The sequence below is a fragment of the Tarenaya hassleriana genome, unplaced genomic scaffold, assembly GCF_000463585.1.
Source record: "Tarenaya hassleriana unplaced genomic scaffold, ASM46358v1 Cleome2, whole genome shotgun sequence".
Lineage (NCBI taxonomy): Eukaryota > Viridiplantae > Streptophyta > Magnoliopsida > Brassicales > Cleomaceae > Tarenaya > Tarenaya hassleriana.
In genome coordinates this window covers 6,638,503-6,662,979 of record NW_010965372.1, presented here as the reverse complement: position 1 = coordinate 6,662,979, position 24,477 = coordinate 6,638,503, and the positions used below count along the sequence as shown (strand labels likewise).

Sequence of the window (24,477 nt, the reverse complement as noted above, 5' to 3'; positions counted from 1 at the left end):
TCAATGTCTAGCCCTGAATTTGCCGGGACTATTCCAGTGAGTCCTCCTATGGTGAACAAAAAGATGAACGCTTCCTTCTGCGCTGTCCGTTCCAAGCACGTAATCGACGTTACCAAACTCGGCTTGAAGACCAGTACCGCTCAAAGCATCATCTTCCTTTGAGAATTGGACAGTAAACTCATCTAGCTTAAAAGCTTAAATTTCTATAAGAATTATATATTTATAAATATAACTTTAAGGTTAAAACCGGCAAGTTTATATTTTTACTCGACGAATTAAAAAAATAAGGAAAAAAAAGCACTTTCAAACTTTCTTGGGTTCCAAGGACCAGACCCTTTTCGCCTCCAATCATCACGGATGACTCATGAGTAATGCCATGAATTTCAAATCTTTGGTTATCTCCGGTTAAGGCCGGTTATCTTTGGTATACTAGTGTCATCGTGTGGTTTGGTTAGACGAAAACCAGAGCCTCTTCTGGCAAACCAGAATCTTCTCCTTCTGGACGGCGTACTCCGTCTCCTCTTTCCGGCAATCCCACCTCATCGCTTTCGAGATCGTGGCAATGGCGTCCATGAAATAACTCGATTCTCGGATTATCACGTACCCTTTGGGACGCAAGATCCGGTCCATCTCCAACATCACGTACTTCATTTCACACCTGTACCAATGACAGGAGTTGACAATTTGGTTAATAGCCAAATAACTGAACCGAATAATACAGTTTATGATTTCTCTAAACCCGGAGAAATTGAAACCGAACCGAATAAAAAAATAATCGAAACAGTCAAAAATTTCTTTGAAAAATGATTTTTATGAATAAAAACCGAGACCTAATACAACTCAAACCGAACCAAATTCAATATAAAAAACGAATGATTATAGTTTTGCTAAAGACAAAATAACAGAACTGAACCCGAACCAAAAGCCGAAATGCCCACCTCTGACCAACGGTGAACAAAAAACATGAATATCGGACCCAAAATGTTTCCAAGAATGGCCTAAACGTGTCAAGAAAAGAAGAACACATTTACCGTCTTAACGGTTAAACCTCGCAACCATTGCTAGTATATCAAAGATCCGAGATTCTTGTACTTATCTCAGTTTTGATAACTGAAACTATCCTTTTTTTCATGCCAAAAAAAGAAACTTTTGTCGGAAAGGTACCTATGGCTCTCCGCGGTAAACAGGCCGTCGAGGTGGAGAAGATCGTATGTTCTTGGATACGTCGAGAAAGCTTCGCACCTTCATCCAATCACACAAAAAAAAACATGTAAATATATTATATCGTCGATGATACATTCACATATATACCATTATGGGAAAAAAAACAGATTTTTTTTTTGTTACCAGTCGTGGTAAGTTCCGATAAGGCCTCGGTCGTACACCACGGGAAGCGTATTGGCACCGTAGGAGGAGACGACGTTCATGACCCATACGGGATCCTCCATGAGGGAAGCGGCAAAACCTCCGTAGACAGTGTTCATATCCATCACGTTCCTGATCTTGTCTGTCCCAAGAGCTGGGACAAGTTTCTTGTAGTGTTTAACTCTGTTTTTCCACTTCCCATCGTCGTGTTTCAGTCCACTGGCACTACCTCCGTGAATGTCCGAGATTCTCTCCGGCGTATAGTGTAACCTCTCGGGCCATTTCGGGATGGACTTGAGACTCGATTTCTCGACTTTGGGGCTCGGAGGGATGACGCAGGGACGGAGGGGAGTGTACCATGCCGAGTCGGGCTCGATACTGTCGTCACATTTGGGCGGGTAAGCTTCCGAGTTTTTCGCAATTCTGTTGTAGCATGTTTTGTCCGAGAGTTTCTGCCATACGGCTATGTCACCTTTTTGGGCGTACTTCTTGAAGCACATGGAGGTTAGAAGGGACTGAAGCTTCTCGTAGTCGGATCTCTGCTCTTCGATAGTCGTGTTCCATCCCCTCCATCGGTTCTTGTAGTTCACAGGCGGACCAGACAGGACCCAGAAGCCACCCGGACGGAGAATACGATGAATCTCGAGCAAATAGATTCCACCTGCAAACACATTTTTTGTAGCAACAGGATAGAAAAATGTCTCATGATCTTGAAAAACGTCAGGTAAGAGGTTATAAGAGGTTAAGATTCTCTTGTTAACAGGTAAAAGCTCGGATAAAGCCCGTAACAGATGCTTACCGAATTCTGTCCAGGGAATAAGACACCTCGAGCAATGAGCCATGTCGAATGCACTTGACGGGAAAGGAAGCCGTTGAGTAGAGATTACCCCAAGAACAGCGGGAATTCCACGTTCGAGTGCAAACTGAACCTGAGCTTCATGGTTATCTCTGGGAGCGAGAGAGAGGGTGAGTATCCCTCGGTCCAAAAGATCGCCTCCCCAACTTGCGACCTATAGAGAAGAACGAACGGCGCAAAAGATATTATGGGAAAGCATATAACAAGTGTGAGAAACCCGAGCAGTGTGACCCCGTTCGAATAAAATTTGAAAGCAAAAGTGAAACTCACTCCACAGCCAGTATCAATGGCTGTCCTAACTGTCCCGTCTTTCAATCCAGGGATAAGATCTTGCATCAAATCGACGTAATGACTAACTCCACGGGGAAACATCGTTCCACCACCCGGGAAAGTGAATTTTTCACCCTCTTTCCTGAGCCAGTTCTGGTTAGATTTCTGCTTGTTGATCCAATCGTACGGAACATTCCTAAAAGCCATACACATACATTTTGAGACACTTTTATATCAGAAACGAATCCGAGAAAAAACCCGTGATACATGAAAGATCGTATTACCTGTACCAACACTGGCCTCGGCTTTTCGGCCATCTAATCGGCGGTTTATACCCATCGGGTGGTGGAATCAGGCATTCTTTCTTCTCATAAACCGGTGGGCAATGTCGTTCCAAGAAACTAAGCCTATGGACACCATATCTTTTCCACCTCTGAACCAATACACAACCAGCCATTACAAAGAATTCCATATACTATGAATCTTGAAACAATACACAGAATCCGGGGAAGGGTTTGTGTCAATCTGGTGAGATAGATATAGTACAGAACATCCCAAGATGAAAAATCATTACACCCAATAATATACGGCAACAAAATGGATGGTCTATACCTTTGGATCAGTGCATGGGGTGTAATCTTGGAATTCAGTTCCACATTCAGGGAATGAAAAAGATTTGATCTGGAGAGGCGAAACTGTAGGTTCCTTTGGGGAGGAAGCTAGGGCGGTCCTGGCGACATCCTTGGCCTCGATCTTGTCCTTCTCGGAACAAAATATCATACCGAGATAGAACGAAAAGCCGCACAACACAACAAACAGGATCGTCAGTGAGATGATCCTTGAACCCTTTTCCTGTTGAGGAATTTGCTTCCCATCCTTATGCTTCATAATTCTACTATACACAGATACATACAACACAACCACCTATAGAGTCAGTGAAAACAAGTGCAGAATCACATCAAACTAACATGGCAAGATTAGGAAGCAAAGAAAATCTCAATTAACCCGTTTTTACTATCAGATCAGAGCCGATCAAACAAAGAACAGAAGCCAGAAACCCTTGTTTTACAGGATATAGAGCCTTACAGAATGAAACTTGATCAGAACCAATGGGCAAAAGGATTAGAAAGGCGTCAATGATATTAGATTGGAAAGTGAGATCTGACGGCAACAACTTGAAGATATGTAAAAAGAACAGTCCATGTCCCATCACTTTTAACGTTATTCAGACATGATTCTGGGACCCAAATCCAAAGCTAACCCCCCCAAGAAAAAAACCCCACTAAGTCAAAAAAGACAGGTGACACACACCAAACACAACTACTCATTTGTTCTGTCACGGGAAATGTCTCAGCTTCTGCCCTGTAAGCTTCACAACACTAAAAATGGGTTGTGGGTTTATCAAAGATCGTAACTTTACAGCGAATTTTCTACTCGATAACGATCAAAAAAATTTCTAGAGCTTGAATGCCCTGGATAACCCAGTAAGAAAATCTCCACCTTGAAAATTATGGGAAAAGAACCGGAAAATAAATCGAAAGGCCAGATCTTTGCAGCGATTATTTTGCGGATAATTCGTCGAAATGGCGTTCATTACACAACACACAGCGAAGTTCGTTCTAGGAGGCGAGAGCTTCTCAGCATTATGAACTTCTAGATACTTGGAAAAAATCACAACGATCCATTATCCATGGAACAATAAGCAAATTAGATCTGACACAGAACATCAAGCAAGATCACAACAGGACTAGTTCAAAGAACAAAGAGCTGAGAATTTGACTTACTACACGGTTTTTTCTTCGGGATAGACAAAAAATGTCAAAACTTTATCGGAAAATCGGGAAATGGGTATTGAAAAAATCAGCCGATAAACTCGAAGACGCAAAGAAGAGTGAGAGTCCTGACCTCTCTCTCTCTCTCGAGGTCTCTCTCCCCCTTTCTCTCTCTGTGACTATCAGTGAAGCACACAAAAGAGATGGCTTATACAAGTGTCTTCCTGTTCTTCTTCACCAGTTGTCATTCGCTTTGCTTCGGCTCATCTCTCTCTCTCACACACACTTTCACAAACGCGGATTCTCTCTCTCTAGATTTTCTCTACTTTCTGATTTTTTGTGTTTTTATTTTCCGAATAATTATATATTTTTTCCTTTCTGATGTATATGGACAAATTGTCAAAATCACTTTCACCCCGTTCCTTCTTCTTTTAGACTGCATCGCCGAAAAATTATATAAAACATGAAATGAATCAAAAACTAAATCTCGAGTTCACACAATCTCAACAAATTTGCTAAATTTAGTTAGTCGAGGTTTATCAATAATTATTACATTATATACTTTAATTTCAATGTTTATAGATATGTAAAACAGAAAATCAACCGTTTGCCATTAATAATCCATTTCTCAAAAATGTATTTTTTTTGCGTATTTATTAAATTCCCACTTTAAAAATTGGTGTGAGCTTGTAGCCATTAAAAAAGATGTGTTGAGAGATTAAAGTTATTCCTTTACAATCATTATGCGAGCAAACACTGAAACAAAAAATAAAAATAAAAACATCGTATTCATAATTACATAAATTGATTAGTCAATGTACACTGAATTCTATTGTCGGTCAACGAAAGAAAACGTGCAAATTACACAGAATTAGATACTCCATCCGTTTCAAAATAGTTATTGTTTTTTTTTTCAGAAAAGATAGAAAAAAACACATATACCTTTATTTAATAATAAAAATAATATTATCATTAATAAATTTATTAGAATTTAATAGAGATAAGATTGGAAACTATTGTAAAAAATGTCTTGAAAATGTAGAATGACAAATATTTTGAATTTAAAACATCGAAAATAACTTAAAATTACAAATATTTTGAAACGGATGAAGTATATTTTTATCCATAATATATGGTGGTAAAATAATTGTAACCAAACGGGGGTAATTATGAATTATTAAAAAGCACCGACACAAGTTATCCTCCCGATGCCTTTATCCTTTGCTTTCCGGGATTTAATGGAATAACCTTATGCCCTCCATCCATACACATGGTATGACATTCTCCATAATCATACATGCATACACACATGTGTACATATCAATGCATGCACACACATATATCTCTATTTATAATTGTTATATACTGTACAAAAAAAAATGATTTCCATATTTATATATTTTAATATTCACACGGACCACATCGTACGTTGTTTCTTCTGAAAACAATGAGACGAGTCTTGAGGAGATTTAGCATCCGAGGAAACAACACCACGTGTTTGAGGAGTTCCTTGGATCTTGGAACTCGTCTTGTTAGTTCTTTGGTCTGAACATCGAAATGGACAGACTTCTCAACGTTTTTTTTTTTACACAGACGCAGCATTGCTAACTTCACAAATTGCAGCTCCTGCAAGAACCAAGAAAGCGAAAACCGAGTCATGTTTCCGAGAATCTTGAGAAGAAAAGACTCTGATATGAACAATGTGATGATGATTTTTTACCAACTTGACAGAAGCATTCAGCAAAAATAGTAAAAGAACTCAACCTTTTGTTACTATCCTTCAAGCAAAAACCCAAGTTTCAACACAATAACCTGAAAACCACTAAATTCTGCCGAAAAAACCGAAAGAACGGTTACAACTTTGTTCTGATGATACCTTCTTAGATCATCACAAGGAATAGACTGCAGATCAAAATGTTAGCATGTTTTATATGGGTGATAATTGATGAATCTAGTTCCATCTATTTATTTTTTTCACTCAGCGTTTTGTTACCTTGGATTTTAAGATGATGCCATCTTAAGTCTCTGTTCTCCACCAGTATCACCCCCCCCCAAAATCTTGATTGCTTCAGATCACCAATTCATGAACGGAATGCGCAAGCCAATGGCTATCTTGTAGTAAGTAACTCCCTTAGTCATTCCCATTCATGGTCTTTTCTGGTGTTTCGATCCAAGCAAGCTGCATAAAGCATATCGAGAATAATGTAAGTCACACGTTCTGTTCTGAAAGAGCTAAATGATGACAACAAGGGAAGAGCAAAACAGTGAAAACGCACCATTCACTGCCAAGTGCCAACAAAATGATTGATTAGTCAGGCAAATTTTATGTCTCGTACCGTTTTCCTTAACGATGAAACTCCTTTGCCTGACCATCTAAAAGGCGATATTCCGCAAGGATTCTCTGCAATAACTCATCTGGTTTGACCCTGCTTCTTAACATGTGCTCATACAATTGCTTAGCTTCAGCAAGCCTCCCAACCTTGCAATAAGCATGGATAAGAATTGTGTATGCGACTGCATCAGGCATTAACTTCCCATCTACAGCTTGATAGAATATACATGATGCCTCATCCACCCGTCCGTGTCTGCAGAGACTGTTGATAATGATGCTGTAACTTATTATGCTCAGAGAAACACCTTTCTCGAGCATATCTTCAAAAAGCTTGAAGGAATTTTCCACATGCATGGATTTAGAATACCCATCTATTAGACAACCATATGTGACAGTGTTGGGTTTAGGACCCTTCTCCTCCATTTCAGAGAACATCCTCATAGCAAGATCCATCTCACCTTCTTGGCAGAGAGCATGAATCAAAATAGTCATAGTAATGGTATTGGGTCCAAAAGGGGTACATTTTAGCCTCTCGAAAACCTTGATCGCCTCATCTAACCTGTTTAAAGCGCATAAGCCACATATCATCGTGTTATATGTCACAATGTCAGGCTCCAGCCTCCATTTGAGAAGATTTTCAAAGAAGTTAGAAGCGTCTTCCAAACGATGAGCCTTGAAAAGCATATTGATGACGACATTACATACCGCAATATCTGGGGCAATTCCATTCCTCTGCATAAGCTTGAAAAGCTGAAGCCCAATGATTGGCTTCATATTCTTGCAGCAGGCATCAATGAGGGTACAAAATGTTACAGCATCAGGTGCAAAATCCATTTTCAACATTCTGAACAATAGAAACAAAGCATCATCTAATTTCCCTTCCATAATACTCCCCTTCATAAGTGCGGTAATTGTTACTACATCTGGCTTTATACCGTAAATCCCCATTAATCGGTACACCTTAAGGGCATAATCCAAACAATTTATTCTACACCATCCATCTATTAAGGAGTTAAAAACCACTGCATTGGGTTCTACAAGCTTACACGAAGTCTTAATGGAGAATCTCGTAGCGTGGCTCATTAGTCCTTGTTTGCAAAGGCCATTTATCAACACGCCATAAATGACAATATCAGGAACGAGGCCCATCTTCGTCATATCCCCGTACAACCTAAAGCCAGCCCTCAAATTTCCGCACTTGCAAAAGCCATCGATGAGACTGCTATAAGTTAAAAGTGATGGCTCGAGACCACGTTTCAAGATCTGACCATAGATACCACTAGCCTCAGCAATTCCACCATCTTGGCACACTCCTTTTATGAGAATGCTGTAAGTGACCACATTAGGTGATATCCCTTGATGTAACATTCTCTTGTACACGTCAACCACAGTTCCTAGATCGCCGATTTTCACATAAGCATCAATGGTTGAGCTGAAAACAACTACATCCAAGTTGATACCTTTCCCTAATGCCTGTGAGAAAAGTCTATGCCCCTCGTCTAACCTCCCGGCTTTGAAACAACCATCAATCAGCACACTGTAGATAATCAGGTCTGGTGCTATTCCCTTCTCTTCCATAACTCTGAAAAGCTCGAATGCCCTATTCAATTCTCTTTTTTTGCAAAATCCATTAATCAATGTTCCAAAAGTCACAACATTCGGAGCCGGACCACAATCCAACATCAAACACAACAACTTAGAAGCTAATTCCATTTGATCAATGGTCAGACCTTTTAAAATCTTATTGCAAGACACTATATCTACATGAAATCCTCTCTCAATCACCATGCGGTGAAAAGTTAAAGCATCTGCGAACGCGCCCTTTCGGAATAGGGCGTGCAAGACAAACCCATGTACACTGAGACCCCGGTGGACAAATACTCTACATAGGTTACCAAAATTATCAGCAATCAAGTCGATACGAGTAGCATCAATCAAAGAACTCAGCATTCCATATACATAATTCTCTGGTATGAACACACCCATTTCAATGCTATACACAAATATCTCCGTAGCCTTATCAACCATACCATATCTGCGACAGCATTCCATCAAAAACCCATGAACGACACCTGGGTTTGAAGAAAAAACCTTTACATCATCCTGCATCGCGCTCACGGAGAGAAAATTCTTTCCGCAATCAGTGATCATTTCTTCGAACACCTTTGCTGCAACATCAAACATTCCATGGCGGATCAAAATGCGAACAAGGGCATAGAAAGAGGGTATCCGTCCGGACGTCTTTGCCCATCGGAAGAACTCGAGAGCTGAGCTGGGATCTGAATGAAGCGAAAGTAGAACCAAATTCGCCTGGTGAGGTTGCAGACTTGCAGCGCAGTCGGTGTTCAACAGCTTAAAGTCGCGTTCCCTGAATGCTCTAGCGACATGGGCAATTAAGGCTTTAGCGGATTCAGACGAAAACCCGCGAGAATCGAGACGATTCAGCTTCGCTGCGGAGGAGGAGAAAATCGGCGGGAACCTCTTGAAAAAATTTGAAGACGAAGAAAAGAATAACATCTTTCAGAGATTTCCCATTCTTGCGGAGACGGACAGCAAAGTGCTTTCCGGGGCTCCATTTGATTTTTAATTTCTCTCCTCACCTTAAAAAAAAAAGTACTCTGGATCCGACTAGGATCCGATTATATGACCAAACCACCCGGCTTGACCCGGTTAAATTTAAACCCATAGAACTCAGATTCGGCCCACTTAAGGCCCAATGTTGTTCCCTATTTAAACGTATCCATTTCTGTGATGAACCCTAATTCCCTTCACTCGCAGCCACCTTCATGTTGGTTGCGCTCCGGCGCCAATGGCGTACTTGTCCTCTCGGCGACATGGGAGCTACACATTTTGATTTGAGATCCAATCGTTTTTATGTTTTCTCTTTTCAATTTGTTTGATCTGAAATTTCGACTTTTTGCTTCATCCGTTTCTTCCACGGCTGATTTTTTCCGTTTGAAGATTTCGTCGGGGTTTTTTACGCTTTTGTTCGTGTTTGTTTTTTTTTTCCTTCCGAAATCTATTATCCTGATATTTCTGAGCTCGTCTGCGGTGTTGAATCTTTGCTTTTCGAATTCGAAGTTTTGGATAATTGCACTTATGATCATTGGCCTCTCTGATTCCGTATTATCCGTTTAGTGCGGCCTGAGTTAAGTGCAGAAACTTAGAGCAGCTTTATCACCTCAGCCAGAAATGGCCGTGATGACGCTGTTCGAGATGCTTCCACAGGTGAATCTAGACATTTCATCGCTAATTTGCCTACTAATCACATCTTAAATTAATTTTCTTCGTTAGAGCAATCATTCATACCCTGAAACCGATTCGTGGTTTTGGTAACCCCCCTTCGATGTGTACGTGTCTCTTTTATTGTTTGTTTTTTTATGGTGAATTGCACTTTGTTTTCAAAGGCCATGTTTCGGTTGCAATGGCATGATCTTTGAGCTAATTGTGCATAGAGGAAAAGCTGTTAAGTCAGCAGTGGCCAGACAACCACGGGGATAGATCCACTGGTGAAACCGGCCTCTACTTCGCCGTTCACCTACTGATTCTATACCACAAGTGTTAACCCCATTATTTCATTATTTGGATGTTTTGAATGGGTGGAATTTTCAGGTTCTTGACGAATCATATCGTCTGTGACGGGGGCCCAGTTATAGAGGTTGTGATCTGAAGCTATCTGGACATGTTGTATACTTGATCTTGATGTGTAGTACGAGGCAGAGCCTTATTACCCTTTTGGGCAAAAAAAACAGCGACCTGACTAGAATGACAATGTCAAGATTGAACAAAAGGGTCATAAGAATTTGAGTCAAATTTAGCAAATTCCAAAATGAAAATTGAATAGTAGTATTTTTCTTGAAGCTTATATGGTTCTTCTGTTAATTTTGTGCTAAATCTTCATGAACAGTGTCCAAAGGAGTTGTTCTGGAGGGGAAAGAAATTGTCTTTTGGTGTGTTGTGTTTTGCTACATACGTACGTATCCAACAATGTAAAGCTACAACTACTCTGCGCATAGATGCACTTTCTTTTTGTGTTTGTCATCTTTCACCTAAATACATTTTTAGGTCAAGTCATTGTCATATTTAAGCAAGATACGAAAAAAAACAAAAGAAGAGGTGGACATAATTTTTTTGAAAATAAATATGTTTTTTTTTTCAATAAAAATGAACCCACTTTTGTCCATTTAGCACACATGGGAACTCCCAAATTACAAACCAAGTTCAAAATTTTTCTTGTCTCTTTTGTTTTCACAAGAAATAAATGTAAGCCTAAGCAGTACACATGTAGAGGGTTTAATGAATCTGTTAGTTAATGCTTTTGGTTTCGTGAATTGAGACACGAAGCAGTATCTAAGGAAGATTTATTTAGCTGCCAGTGTATTAAGCTTCATGCAGATCCAGGATCTCTTCCCATGAAACATGTGTAATGTATATTTTTGAATATTTTCTATGGTCTATTCAGTGTTCGGGAAATTTTAATACTTGAATGTGGCGCATCACGCATTCTTGTATATATACATATATTCAGGCAAAAAATCTCTGAAGCTACACAGCTGCACCTTGGACCCTAACCCCCCAAAAAAAAAAGTTTTTTCCTTTTGAGAAAAAATGGGTTTCCCTTCCGTCAGAGTCGAGTTGTCCTGATCTCCACTAACTTGTGGATTTCTTCGACGGAGATCCCAAAACAATCCTCGACGATTTGGGTTTCTTCCGGTCTGTTGAAAGTGTAGAACTTGGTGTTCCTTCTCAAATCCTCGGAAATCCCGATCCGGTATTTGCTTTTCTCCGTTTCGTGTTCCTTCTCCTGATTTCATCAAAAAGTTGGGTTTTTTCCTGTATTTGCGTGATGGGTTATGGTTTCGAACAATTCGGTTCCGAGAGATTCGATCCTTTAGCGGTGTTTTGATCTCTTGTTGCTGTTTAATGCATGTTGAAAATGCCCAGATATCCTCATATGGTTTCAAAACTCTCCTTTCCTTTTCATTCCCGGTTGCATGTTCTAGTTCTTGCCAAAAAAATCGATGAAAACCTGGAATTGTTTTCGAGGGTCGTGCTGTTTTTGAGAATCTATGGTTGGTGCAGATTTGAAACCTTAAATGTTATCGGGATCGAGGGTTTTAATTCTTAAAATCTGGATGACCTGATGCAGAAGCGGAGGACCGCCGCCGCTCTGAACCCACCGGAGTTCCTCGACATGGGAGGTAATAGTGGTGCTGAGTATGTCCATGTCGGTGACGTTCCGTCGCCGAAATCCGACAGGTCTCGGAAAGTATCTGTTTTGCCACTCGTTTTCCTCATCTTCTACGAGGTATCTGGTGGTCCGTTCGGGGTGGAAGACAGTGTGAATGCAGCAGGGCCATTGTTAGCACTTTTAGGGTTCTTGATCTTCCCTTTCATATGGAGTGTTCCCGAGGCACTGATCACTGCCGAGATGGGGACAATGTTCCCTGAGAACGGAGGTTACGTGATTTGGGTCTCGTCGGCATTGGGACCTTACTGGGGATTTCAGCAAGGTTGGATGAAATGGCTGAGTGGAGTTATCGATAATGCCTTGTATCCGGTCCTCTTCCTGGATTACCTGAAATCGGGGATCCCGGCTCTTGGTGGCGGTTTGCCGAGAGTTGTAGCTGTCTTGGTCTTGACTCTGTTGCTGACTTACATGAACTACAGGGGCTTGACTATTGTCGGTTGGGCTGCTGTTCTGCTGGGAATTCTCTCGGTCTTTCCTTTCGTGGTGATGGGTTTCATTTCAATTCCAAAGCTGGAGCCTTCGAGATGGCTAGTGATGGACTTGAATCATGTGGACTGGAACTTGTATTTAAACACGCTTTTCTGGAACCTCAACTACTGGGATTCGATCAGTACCCTCGCTGGTGAGGTGCAGAACCCGAACAAAACACTTCCTACGGCTTTGTTTTACGCTGTGATTTTGGTCGTTCTTTCTTACATCCTCCCCCTTTTGACTGGAACTGGAGCTATTCCTCTAGACCGTGAGCTATGGACTGATGGGTATTTCTCTGACATTGGTAAAACTCTCGGGGGATCATGGTTGCGGTGGTGGATTCAAGCGGCTGCAGCCACATCAAACATGGGGATGTTTTTGGCCGAGATGAGCAGTGACTCGTTTCAGCTTCTTGGGATGGCCGAGCGTGGTATGATCCCAGAGTTCTTTGCCAAAAGGTCACGGTATGGGACACCCTTGATCGGGATACTGTTTTCAGCCTCGGGTGTGATTCTCTTGTCCTGGCTAAGCTTCCAAGAGATTGTGGCTGCAGAAAACTTACTCTACTGCGTCGGGATGATCTTGGAGTTTATAGCATTTGTACGGCTGAGGATGAAATACCCGGCTGCTTCACGGCCATACAAGATTCCCTTAGGAACCATCGGCTCGATCCTTATGTGCATTCCTCCCACCATACTGATCTGTGCTGTGGTGGTCTTTTCCTCTCTCAAAGTTGCTGCAGTGAGTTTTGTTATGCTAGTCATTGGTCTAGTGATGCAGCCTTGTCTGAAGCACGTTGAGAAAAGGAGATGGCTCAAATTCTCCATCAGTTCTGACCTGCCAGACCTTCACCAGGACACCCGAGAAATCGCAGAGTCACTCATGGAGTAGAAACCAGCAGAAAGACTACTCGGGTCACCCGTTTATCTTTGTGAAACAGTGTACTGTATGTTTCTCTTCTTTGTATCTGAAACTTCTTCCTGTTCTTTAGAACACAAGTTTTATTGAGCTTGTTTTGCCTTCTGTCATGTTACAAAAGATAGTGTCTTTAAATACTAACACATGAAAGAACAAATAAGTTACAGAGAGGTTTTACAATGAATGGGAGAAAAACTGTAACAAGAAAGCAGTCGCTCCAAAACGTTTACACGCATGCTCCTGTCATGAGATGTTGCAGATGCGCACAAAAGGATTATGGGTACGGTGTTAAACTTGGCGAAATCCTGTCCGAATCCAACCACGGATGGCTTGCCCTTTCTGCTGCATATCTGGAGAATTCATGTTGATGATGAGGCCTGAGCTTGAAGTTTTCTTTGGAATCCGTCACTGTAAACACAGGTGCTATTACATGGCATCTTTCTCATGAACCATGTTGGCCATTCATTTGTTTCAGCACGCAAAAATCAGCAACAGAAGAGCAATAGCTTCCGTCACCTACATCGAGAGGGGATTGTGCAAAGTGAACGAAAGAAACAGCAGAAGGAACATGTTTATCTTGGCAAGTGAATGTACGATGTAGACGGGCAATGTCGGCAATGATGATCTGCCGTTGAAAAACCGGAGCTTTAAGGATGTGAATTATACCTCTGAATTAATCAATCCCTGCAGGTGGCGGCAAAAGTTGCTGCAATCTCAGCATCTTCCTCCTCAGATCCTCCAGCTTTTTCGAATGGCTGCTTCTCGACAAGTAAGTCTCTAACATCCGATAAACCGGCTCGCTCAGGCATCTCCCTCTTTCCACTGTCTTCCATGAACACTCGAATGCTTCGTCCACTCTTCCTCGGGAACACAATGCGGTCACAAGGAGTTCCAGCGCATGGCTGTGTGGACAGTAGCCTTTATCCGACATATATCTCCATAGATCCAAGCCTTGATTGACTTCACCGTTTTGACAGAACAGCTTCATCAGTATCACCACTGTTCTTGTCTTGGGCACCGAATCTTGTTCCTTCATTCTCTGGTAAAACTCGCTGATGCCAGTGATTCCATACTCTTTTGATTTCATCATCCCCAGGATCATTGTACGGAATGTCACATCATCAAGCGCGATTCCTTTCTCTTCCATCTCGTTCGTTACCTCGATTGCACCGTTGATATCTCTGCATTTGATGAGGGAGCTTATTAAAGCATTGTAAGCTCCCGTATCAGGTGTTAATCCTATCTGAGGAATTTCATCGAACAGTTGGCGGGCTTTGTTCTTGTTCCGTGCAACGCCAGCTCCATGGATCAAGGTTGTGAATATCTGCAATGCCGGGACGCAATTTCGGCGACCCATTTCTTCAAAGATCCTCAAGGCTTCGCCAAAATTTCGTTTTTTGCAGTATCCATCGATTCTGATGCCGTAAGTGAGCGAGTTGGGTTCGAATCCTCTTTTCACCATTTCATGGTAGAACAGCTCCATGGCGGTAATATCGCCAGCTTCCTTGAAGCCTGAGAGCAAAATGTTCATCGTCTTGATGTCTGGGTGGAATCTGTAATGCATCTTTTGGAAAACCGATCTCGCTTCTTTCATCTCTCGCTCCGTGCAGAACGCGCGTAGAAGAACGTTGTACTCGTCCCTACCAAATTTCTTTCTGAATATCTCGTTCTGCATCCTCTTGAACGCCTCTAGGATTTCATCATATGATCCAAACTTGGCAATTCTGCAGAGAAGGATGCTCATTGACTTCAGTGTCAGCAAATGAGGGTGATGCTCTCGCATTTCCGCCATTAAAGCCCAAGCGTGGTCGAAGTACCGCATCCGTGCGAGAATGTGAAGAGTTTTCTCGAAGGAATCGGAGCTGGGAGCAAACCTAGGGCTTTGAAGAGAGTATTTGAAAAACTCGAGAGCTTTGAGGCCATTGGAGTGTGCAGCGAAGAGACGACCGAGCACGTCGGAGACGAAGCCCGGTGAGAGAGAAGCCAAAGGGATGTGCTTGGCAAGAATGGGTTGAATCAGATCGTCTGGAAACGGATGATCATTGATGATTCTGGTGACTCGTTCGATCTGGGCTCTGGTTCCGGCGATCGGAGACGAAGAAGGTGACGATGGCGACAAAGATGATACGGAAGCAAGAGCGAAGAAAAACGGATGAAAGGAATTCGAGGCCTTCTTAAGGAAGCAAGTCCCAATACGATGAGTTATCATTTTCACCGTCTCGTTATTGCATTGTTCGCCGCCATTGCCGATCTGGGAGAAGCCTCGGATGAGTGAAAGTGGTGGTCTGGAACTATATGTTCTCCGCCGGCGATTTGCTCCATGGAAATACTTTGACATGTCATATAATATGACTAGCTGATATTATATCTATATTTGGGCCCATGGGCTAATAGATCCGAGGTCCATTTCAATCGAAAAAAAACCCAATATGAATATATATATGGAAAATTATATAAAAAGAAATTTATAATACGGAATACATCTCCCACTGGCGAATACATCTCCGAAAGCACCGGAAAAAAATTCATACTAATGTTTTTCTCCGAGTGAGGATTCTAATTCGGATCGGAAAGGGATTTTGTTTCATTTTTTATCAATTGGCTAATAAAAAAATATCAAAATTTATTGAACTGTCGTATAAATATTCCATTTTCTAGATAAATAAATTAGCCTTGTTAATCAACAGCATCAATTTATACCAAGTAGATATTAAATTGGTATGAATTGGGTATTTATTGGGCAATTTAACTAAAAAATCCAAAGTGAAAAAGTCAAAGAAGAGTTAACAAAACAAAGAACGACAAGAACTGGCTCTGCATGCATTTTCCGTATACCGAAAAGGACAAAATTATCAGACGTGTAAATGAACTCATATCCCTTTTGTCGTTTCATCACAAAACCTTTGTTTCTGCTTGGTAAAAAAAACACATCTCAATCACACTCACTCTGCTATTTCAACCGGACAACATCACAGAACAGAAAATACAGAACCGAGAAGAGAGGGTCCGGTCTTTTAGAAACGGCGGTCAGGGCGCACCAGGCGGGCCTTTGTGACCGATACCTTGACTAGGACCTTGATGGGTCGGGCGGAAAGCGTCCTGTTCGATGTTCTTGCACCTGTTGATGTTGAACCAGACGAAATCGATCTCGGCCTGTGGCGGAGACCATGATCGCGAGGCGGCCGGTTGGTTGAACAGGCCGAGCTTTCTGGCCGGTGTTATCATCTCGAAACGTAGCTGTAACAGAAGAAGAAGAAACAAAACCTTTGTAGAACCTGCAGTGTAGTTCACCATTGTTTTGAAGCCAGAAGCTAACTCTCTCCACCAATATAAATGAAATTCAAGAAACCGACTGATATATATCCAAGAAAGCCTCAAAATTTATTTCTTGGATATCTCGGACAAAAACCTGCAATTTAAGGTTTTACCATCAGAAACCTGCAATTTAAGGTGACTAAAGAGGACCCACTTGCCAAAAAGCTCTTCAAAACCATGATTCGATGATCATGGAAAATGGACATTAGATAAAGCAAGTGGCTTGCTTCACATGGCAGTGTAAAAATATAAAAAGAGAAAGAAGGGAAGAAGCAGGCCCTTGACGAATATTTTCCAAAAACGGAAGGTTCTGTTGCTCTGTAACATATTCCTTTTTAGTCCTTCGTTGTAGAACAAGGCAAGTCTCGATAAGACAACACTAAGGTTACTACAACAAGGAACTCATGTTAATTAATAAAAAAAAACACGTAAAGGGAGGGAAAATACATTGAATTTTTAAAACAAAGAATGCTTTCTCCACTAAAACCTGTCGAATACTTCAAAGATTTCATAAACAGAGATCACGTCTTTCGAGGAATCCTGTGATGGGCTAGAGTGCAAGCTTAGGATAGACGTGTGCGTATACATATATGATAACCCGTATACATATGCATGCATGCATGCATGCACATAAACAGAGAGATGACATATTCTACTTTCGGCTCAGCCTTTGAATGTGCTTTTTGTATTGCATATTTAAAAAGAGAGAGAGTGAGAGAGAGAGATTCAAAGGCACGCCTTGTCACTGTGAGACACCCAGCAAACAATTCTCGCACCAGTCACCATCAGTTCATCCTTTTTTGTTTAAGGAAACCCTAGCCACAACTAGTATGTTCTTATAATCTTAACATCAATGCATAAAGCTCGCAACATATTCCTTTTTTGTTTTTGCAATAAATTCTTCAGTAGACCGACCAAACACACCAAACAACAATATATATATATATACATACACGCACAAGCACATTTAAAAATCAGAACTTGGCTGATTCATTATATATGGCGAGCGATGCTCTAACATCTGATATTTGAAATGGCATATGTATCATAACTTCGTTTCAATGATTTACGTTATACAAGCTCGTTAATGATGATGATTTAAGTCAGTATCATAATTAATGTAATTGCTAAAACCATTCCATTGGTCCAGTCATATTAATTCCTTTTGTCGTCCACTAGTTTCATAACAAAGCATTGTTTAAATATTCTTGAACCCACAAATCAAAGGTTTCACCTTTACCAGCTGCAAAATAATTAAACAAAGAGATTTGCATTATGCTTCCTTGTAACTCCCAAATCATAAAATCTTTTTTTTTCCTCGGAAAATCCTGGTTCGTCCTAAACCCTAATTGGGAATCTCTTGAATTTTTTTTTTGTGCCACCTCAAATGTATGTATGCGTGATAATAATGCACGCATGCACGGTTCGGTTTAGGCTGCTAACCGGTCTGGAAGCGGTCTACTGATCTGGAGAAATTCATGTATTTTCATCAATAATGATTATGGGATAAACTAAGGATGTTGTTGTGTATATTCAATTTTTTCATTGGACTTTTAATGTGTTTGATTTTGGAGCTCCAACTCTTCTATTGCCAATCTTATATTCATTCTTTTGTCTATTTGGACTGATTTAACACCTTTAATCAAAATCTTTTCTAGTATAGAGCCACGTGTCAGTCATGGCAATTTCGTAATTCACCCCAACTCGGGAGCCGAAGACGTAGTCGTTTGGGCTGGGCTTCAGCGCTCATGATCGTCAAGCCTAATCCATCCACGGTGTACGGACCGACACGTGGAAAAATCTCAACTGTTCATCGCTCTATTATTTTGCTTTGCTTAGATCTTCTCTGTGACGACAAAGCTAGCTCTGTAATGTACGCACGAACGCATACGGCGTTTGTAAATAGGGTTCCCCGTGACACTCCAAGAAGAAAGCGAATGGATTGATGTTACTGGCAGTCTCTGATTCGCTTGGTGCAGGTCGGGAACTGATTCGTCGATCCGATGTGTTTCTCCGTCGGTGCGACGGCGATTGACCGGCGGCTTGTCAGATCCCGCTTTGCATCAATTGAATCGGAGGCCGTCGTGAGGTGACGGAAAATTTCCAGATCTGCGGCGGTGCTTTGTTCTTCCGTTTGAATTTTTCAGATCTGCAGGTTTGCAAGTTTTGAAATCTTGTTTCGTGTTTTACATTGTTGAATCGTACATTTTTCTTGGATCGGAGATGAACATGTCGATGTGAATATTGTAGTCTGTTAGGTTCGAACTTGGTTTCTCTCATGGTGTTGAGATCTTGGTTCGAAGATGGATGTTGTGACTGGCCGTGCGTAACTGTGTTGATACGTTTATTCATTTCCATTGCTATTCTTAGACGGGTTATCGTGCGCTTTCTTTAGCTTCATGGAGTTGAATATTCACTAGGAGCACAAGTAAACGGTAATTGCCAATTGTTTATGTGCAGAGATTTCTGATCTGGATCTGATATTTAGGTCGATAGTTGTGTTGATGTAAGTGTGAGTAAAATTAAAGGCTGAGAAATGCATCTGGTTCCTGTTATTTGATTGGTAGTCTCATAGATCCAGTTGGCTGCATTTTTAATGTTGTTCGTCCGTTTTGAGAGAATGCGTAAAGAGAAGCCTGGATTTGCAAGAAAATGATAGGAACAAACTCGGACTCCCAAAAAATGACTTTTTGCGACCTACTTTTTATTGACTGGCAAAAATGAAGTCATCCTAAAATGTCCAGGTCTGGAAGCACTATGTTATGGCAACTTCTTTCTTTCTTCTCGCTCTAAAGTTTGAGTTTTCAGTTGTCATTTTCGTATAAGTTTAGTTATCGTTTGTAGATAGATTCCCTTCTTTTGTGGTCTAGATGAATGTTTAGGATTATATATACATCTTTATTTGGGAAGATAAGTGATCTAGTTTACATTCGGTTCAGTGCGCAATAATATCTGAGTAACGATCTCTTTGAGTGGTCGATTAGGAGTTTAAATTCAGCTGGATGGACTGGGAATCATTGGATCTTGATTGGGGGGGGGGGGGGGGTTTTTTTGGGTTAGGTTTTCCATTTGAAACGGGTCAAATATTGAATGCACCTATTTAGACCCTTTAAAGATACACACCAACCCCATCATTTCGTAATAAATAGAGTCTACAGTCTGAGACGTTCCACGCGACCTTAGTGCCTCTATTCAATAAGATGCTATGCATTTGTCGTGATAGCTTTGGAGATTCAATATTCTACTGAAAGCTGTCCTTTTTTTTGGTGGTGGGCTCTAAGGGGCTCCTGTGTTTTGTATATACGAAAGTTTATGCCTTCACGAGAAAGAAGACGGGATAATCATCCTTTAGCTGATAGGTACAAAACTCGGATCCAGTTCCCGTGATTTTTGCATCACAGGTGGGGGGGAATTTGTTGAACTGCACTTGGTTTATTAGGTGTGGTCCTTTAGTGGACTTTTGATCAGCTTTGTGTGAGGGTTAGGGTCTATGACAATATAAGGAAACTATGTGAATCCCACATGCATGCATGTAGTTAGCGTAGCAAACACGATAACAAGCTAATTTAAATCATAGAAAATGAAAATGTTTGGAAGTCTTGGAAGAATAAAGGTTGGAACTTTCTAAAAAATGTGGCCTTTTAGGACTGTTTGGAAGTCTTGGAAGAACAAAGATTGGAACTTTCTAAAAAATGTGGCCTTTTAGGACTGGAATGTATCGAAAAGGCGCGAGTTTTTGTTGGTCGTAACTTACTTGATGCCCTACAAGGTCATATTAGGAAACTTCTTTTTCTCATGTTTTAAAGTTTTGTGTTCTGTTTCTGGTGTTTACATCTCTAATGACCTGTGGACTTGGAATACCAGCGGTTTTGTTGCCTGAATTGATGTAAAGTGAATTACTTAATCCTTCATATCTCTATCCACTCGACAGAGATCAGATGGCAATTACCTCCCTGACTAACCTTGTGATGAGTTTCTGCTTCTTAGTTCTTACAGAGATGAGATGTGCATTCGATTGGTAAACTATCGATCGGTCAATTTCTCGAGACAGATTCAGCTGATACAGTTTGTGGCATCCAGATCCGGGATGCTCATATGTTGAAGCATGAGACTTGAATATTCAGAGACACATTCTTGATGTGTTTCTGTGTTTCCTAATGGTAAGTAATATGTTTCTATATTCTTTTATGGTAACAGATGTTTCTATGTTATTGCTCTTAGCTTATACTTCGACTTTTATCCATGTTTCTATGTCATTTAATCGGTTATCGGCCACTTGGGAAGTTTTGGAAAAACGTAGGGACTGCAGCTGATATCATCAACTATTTTACTTACAAAAAAAACCTTGTAATTTTAAATCTATTATGATTAACCAATAAAAAATTGTGAGTCTCCACCTGGCTCCAAATATCATTTACATGGAAATTCATTTGGCTGCCTATGTTGTAGCCCTTCCTCTGTTATTTACATGGCAAAACCCTAATTTCTCGACATGGAACTGCAGCGTTGCCTTGCTGAAGCTAGCTGAGATGAGTTATAGTGGCACAGCAAGGCATATACATGGGGGATGAACACGCATATTTTTTCATGCGCCTATTCTGTTTCGGGGAATTTGATGCAGTTACTTTATTAAGCTTCTTTTGGAGAAGAAATATGCTTTGCCCTATCGGGTTCTAGATGCTGTGGTTGCTCGCTCACTTCATGAGGTTTCTCCTTAACCGAGACTTACATTCTTCTGTTTCTACAGTCAACAACCCCATCGAAGAGGACAGATTCGACCTACCAGAGGTTTCAACGGGGGAAGATGAATCATCCTACTGGAAGAGCTTTACCGATAGCTTCTTACTATGGAGTATTCACCCTCCTTCGGAGCACACACGAGTTAGTGTTTGATTTTGACAATTGGGTGAATAGAAAATCAGTTGCATGCCAGGAAAAATATATCTTTTGAAGGATTGATCATTGAGTAATTATTGGTAGGAATAGGATAGGATAATAATGCCTGCCCTTTAAGGCATTTTACTCAAATGACTCAGTTGAGTCGCAGGAATTTCTAAGGTACACCACCTGAAAAAGTAATTTTTTTTCGATTTTATACCACTTTTTTGTTTAAAAAGTCTGAAATATCCTTTCTTTTATATTTTTACGACTTTTTTTACGACTGTTATATTACTAGCATACGACTAAAAAAAGAAATATTTATGATCGTATAACAAGTGAAGGTCTAAAAAAAACATAGTTATTTTTTAAATTTGAAAGATGTATTTTTTGTCACCTCATTTAGAATCAATTGTAACTGTATTTATAATTAATTATGATGTCGCAAGTACAATTTCTTTTTGAATGGACAAATTATCATTAAGGGTAATATGATTTTTTCGAAGAGAATTTAATGTGTTATGTTTTTTGTGGTGTACCCGTGAAATTACTGCGACCCAAGTCGGTCATCTGTGTAAAATGCTCTTTATAGAGAGAGTTCATGTATATAACCGAAAGGGTCAGATCTAATTTGAAGTTTAGGATATCTGTTTGGTAAAGAACATAATACTGTTTGGTAAAGAACATGATCAAAAGGGTCAGAACAGAACCAATTTCAACGTTGTATGCATATGTAAGCTTTGGTTGCTTTTACACTTGTAATTTCTTTTTTTTTTAAATGGCAAATCTCAAAAAGGCTTTGAAATGGAGCATCTTTTTGAAAGATAAGGGTGAGTGAGACCCCTCCTCCCTCCCCTTTGTGCTCTTCTGCTATTTAGCGTTCTCTGTCACATGCTGCCCATCTGCTCCTTTTGCACCCCACTTCTCCACTAAGGGATCTATTTTTACCAAAAACATTAAATTAATTTTATTTTCTTATGCAAATCCATTCCAATCAAATAATCCATAAACATTCCCCGTCTTTTTTTGTCACTTAGTACTAGTCACTATATATATATATATGCATATATAGAGAGAGTATTATGGAAATGGAGACGTGATGATGGGCTTTCGGACATCCCTATGACCCAACAACATTGCCGCAAAATAAAACCCTACATTGTATTGACTAAACTCCCCATAAAGTACAAAAAAATTGTCATCTAAAAAGAAATAAGATAAACAACAATTTGTTTACTCTCGTGAAAGACAATGTTATATTATATGCTAAATCCCTTTCAAAAAAATTCAAATTATAATGATATTGACATTTAAAAAGATATTGTAAATTCTCACGAATTCCAAAGTGTGTTATTTTTTCACACTAGAAGCGGCGCCTTACATGGGGGTAATGGCTAATCTCTGTGCTAATAGGTTTTGAAATATTTCTAATTAGGCTCTTTATTCTATCTTTTGTCAAATCAACCCATTTTTCACAAATCCTGACCGTCCAAATCTTCATTACCAGCTCCCCCCCTTCATCCTACGGCTCATATGTTTTTTCCCTTTCGTTTTTCAAATTTATTGTCACCATCATAAATAGTCCCTGCGCTCTCTCCCCTCCCGCATCCTCCAAATCCACACCCCCCACTTCTCTGCTGCTTCTTCTCCCATTGATCATTCATTCTCTAGATTATCGCACTTATACGATACATATTGTCAGTGTATATATGTATATACATGTAATTGCGCGGAATGTAATTGCTGCTTCTGCTTAGGCATCGTCTTCTTAGGGTGAAGCAGCTCTGCACATTTTCCTGCATCTTTCTCACCGGGTTTCTGGATTTAAGGTTCGCTTTTACATTACCTTCGACACGCTTGTCTTCCCGATTTTTTGTGGCTAATTTTGCTTCTCTTCAGCTTGAATCTGATATTAGCTATGTTAGTGGTTAAGATTTTTATGGGATTTAAATTAGAATCTGACGTTTGAAATGAAGTAGTGTGTTTTTTTTTTACTCTGCTTGGATTTTCTTGTGGATCTTCTCTTCTGTTCGATATTCTTCAACTCGATTTGCCCTACGATTTGTCTTGATTGCTTTGAATTTGTTGAATATTTTAATAGTAATTTCAGGTGATAAGTACCTTCTTTAACTTAAATTAAAGCAGCCCCTTCTCATGGACTGCAGAAAGACTTCGAAAAAGCTTTACATAATTACTCCTTTTGATCCTTTCTTTAGAAAATTTAGTAACCCCAGAAAGTTGAGTTAATGCTCTTTTTTAATCTTCGAATTATTTGTTTATTCTTAATTTGCTAGTGAACCCAAAGAAAAATATATCCGTGTTTCTTGTACTTTGTGCCAAGATTTCCGGAAACTTTTTGTTGGTTTCATATTGAGAACTTGTTTGTATTTTTTTAAATGCTAAATTTAATTGGAAAATGCAGTGATTCATGAAGAAAGTAGAATACCTCCAAATTCACAATGGTGCTGATAATGGAGGATTTTCGAGGATAAGAGTGAAAACTTCAGTCAAAGCTAGTGAGTTAAATTTGAGTAAGAAAGCATGTGAAACAAGTGCAAATTTTTTAAAAAAGGGCACGTTCTGTCTTCTTCCCTAGTTTATGGGTGAAGTGACCAACAAGAGTGATGCATGATGCATGTAATTCATAATGTTGGTGTGAACTCTATGGAATATTATGTCAAGCCTCTCAACTTTCTGTTTTCTTCTCTTACTTTACTTATCTATGTTCTTTATGTTATCAGTATATGCAGTTGAATTTCTTTCCTTGGCCCTGGCTGAGAATTTTTAATGGCTATTTTTTGTAGGGACGTGGTGGTTGCTATAATTAATTTCACCTGCAGAAGAAGCCAAAAAGCAAGTTCTTTTTTTTTTGTCTGGATATAAAGAAGGAATAGCAAGTTCGTTCTTTTGGGTCCAACAAAGAATCAATAGAGCTTAGGAATTCACAAAAAGAGAAGAAAAGATGATGCTGATGAGAAGAAGAATGGCCTGCTGTAGCAGGGAAAGAGAGATGAGAATTGATTTCGAAGAACAACAGGGTCAGCATTAC

The 24,477-nt window shown here is 40.2% G+C and overlaps 6 protein-coding genes and 1 long non-coding RNA gene across 21 annotated transcripts in view; 3 read left to right on the top strand and 4 right to left on the bottom strand.

Moving 5' to 3' along the window:
* Positions 1 to 275: 275 nt before the first annotated feature.
* On the bottom strand, positions 276 to 4,591 carry LOC104812724 (probable methyltransferase PMT20). 8 transcript variants are annotated; one of them, XM_010540037.2, is made up of 8 exons: positions 4,397 to 4,591; positions 3,104 to 3,386; positions 2,776 to 2,924; positions 2,492 to 2,687; positions 2,165 to 2,375; positions 1,348 to 2,026; positions 1,165 to 1,242; positions 276 to 658 (listed from the first exon to the last, which is right to left on the bottom strand). In XM_010540037.2, exons 2-8 carry the CDS (start codon positions 3,377 to 3,379, stop codon positions 436 to 438), a joined length of 1,812 nt encoding a protein of 603 aa, XP_010538339.1. In that variant the 5' UTR covers positions 3,380 to 3,386; positions 4,397 to 4,591; the 3' UTR covers positions 276 to 435. The 8 variants fall into 8 exon arrangements, with proteins under 8 accessions (XP_010538339.1, XP_010538340.1, XP_010538343.1 ...); XM_010540038.2 differs by having other exon boundaries at positions 3,104 to 3,383; XM_010540041.2 differs by lacking the exon at positions 4,397 to 4,591 and adding an exon at positions 4,276 to 4,390.
* A 960-nt stretch (positions 4,592 to 5,551) lies between these two features.
* Positions 5,552 to 9,157, bottom strand: LOC104812723 (putative pentatricopeptide repeat-containing protein At1g31840). 3 transcript variants are annotated; one of them, XM_010540034.1, is made up of 3 exons: positions 6,540 to 9,157; positions 6,257 to 6,442; positions 5,552 to 5,889 (listed from the first exon to the last, which is right to left on the bottom strand). In XM_010540034.1, the coding sequence occupies exon 1, from the start codon at positions 9,110 to 9,112 to the stop codon at positions 6,608 to 6,610; it is 2,505 nt and encodes an 834-aa protein (XP_010538336.1). In that variant the 5' UTR covers positions 9,113 to 9,157; the 3' UTR covers positions 5,552 to 5,889; positions 6,257 to 6,442; positions 6,540 to 6,607. The 3 variants fall into 3 exon arrangements, with proteins under 3 accessions (XP_010538336.1, XP_010538337.1, XP_019057881.1); XM_010540035.1 differs by having other exon boundaries at positions 6,600 to 9,157; XM_019202336.1 differs by lacking the exon at positions 5,552 to 5,889 and adding an exon at positions 5,896 to 6,165.
* A 1,967-nt stretch (positions 9,158 to 11,124) lies between these two features.
* LOC104812721 (probable polyamine transporter At1g31830) lies at positions 11,125 to 13,338 on the top strand. Of its 2 annotated transcripts, none has more exons than XM_010540031.1 (2): positions 11,125 to 11,366; positions 11,745 to 13,338. In XM_010540031.1, exon 2 carries the CDS (start codon positions 11,790 to 11,792, stop codon positions 13,206 to 13,208), a length of 1,419 nt encoding a protein of 472 aa, XP_010538333.1. In that variant the 5' UTR covers positions 11,125 to 11,366; positions 11,745 to 11,789; the 3' UTR covers positions 13,209 to 13,338. The 2 variants fall into 2 exon arrangements, with proteins under 2 accessions (XP_010538333.1, XP_010538332.1); XM_010540030.2 differs by having other exon boundaries at positions 11,678 to 13,338.
* LOC104812722 (pentatricopeptide repeat-containing protein At3g61360) lies at positions 13,301 to 15,616 on the bottom strand. Its single transcript, XM_010540033.2, has 2 exons — positions 13,902 to 15,616; positions 13,301 to 13,751 (listed from the first exon to the last, which is right to left on the bottom strand). The coding sequence occupies exon 1, from the start codon at positions 15,571 to 15,573 to the stop codon at positions 13,909 to 13,911; it is 1,665 nt and encodes a 554-aa protein (XP_010538335.1). The 5' UTR covers positions 15,574 to 15,616; the 3' UTR covers positions 13,301 to 13,751; positions 13,902 to 13,908.
* Positions 15,617 to 16,102: 486 nt separating this feature from the next.
* Positions 16,103 to 16,778, bottom strand: LOC109116613. The gene has a single exon (XM_019202396.1). The coding sequence runs from the start codon at positions 16,527 to 16,529 to the stop codon at positions 16,263 to 16,265; it is 267 nt and encodes an 88-aa protein (XP_019057941.1). The 5' UTR covers positions 16,530 to 16,778; the 3' UTR covers positions 16,103 to 16,262.
* A 1,648-nt stretch (positions 16,779 to 18,426) lies between these two features.
* Positions 18,427 to 21,650, top strand: LOC104812720. 2 transcript variants are annotated; one of them, XR_771630.2, is made up of 3 exons: positions 18,427 to 18,705; positions 20,538 to 20,710; positions 21,055 to 21,650. It is a non-coding gene; the product is annotated as an uncharacterized LOC104812720 (long non-coding RNA). The 2 variants fall into 2 exon arrangements; XR_771629.2 differs by lacking the exon at positions 18,427 to 18,705 and having other exon boundaries at positions 19,971 to 20,710.
* Positions 21,651 to 23,030: 1,380 nt separating this feature from the next.
* LOC104812718 (rop guanine nucleotide exchange factor 14) overlaps positions 23,031 to 24,477 on the top strand; it is a 6,199-nt gene continuing 4,752 nt past the window's right edge. The window contains exons 1-3 of one of the 4 annotated variants that reach the window (XM_010540027.2): positions 23,031 to 23,257; positions 23,851 to 23,944; positions 24,233 to 24,438. In XM_010540027.2, the coding sequence (XP_010538329.2) occupies positions 24,391 to 24,438 (48 nt within the window). In that variant the 5' untranslated portion in view covers positions 23,031 to 23,257; positions 23,851 to 23,944; positions 24,233 to 24,390. Of the gene's footprint in view, positions 23,258 to 23,850; positions 23,960 to 24,232; positions 24,467 to 24,477 lie in introns of all 4 variants that reach the window. The other 3 variants (XM_010540024.2, XM_010540026.2, XM_010540025.2) reach the window with 3 other exon arrangements.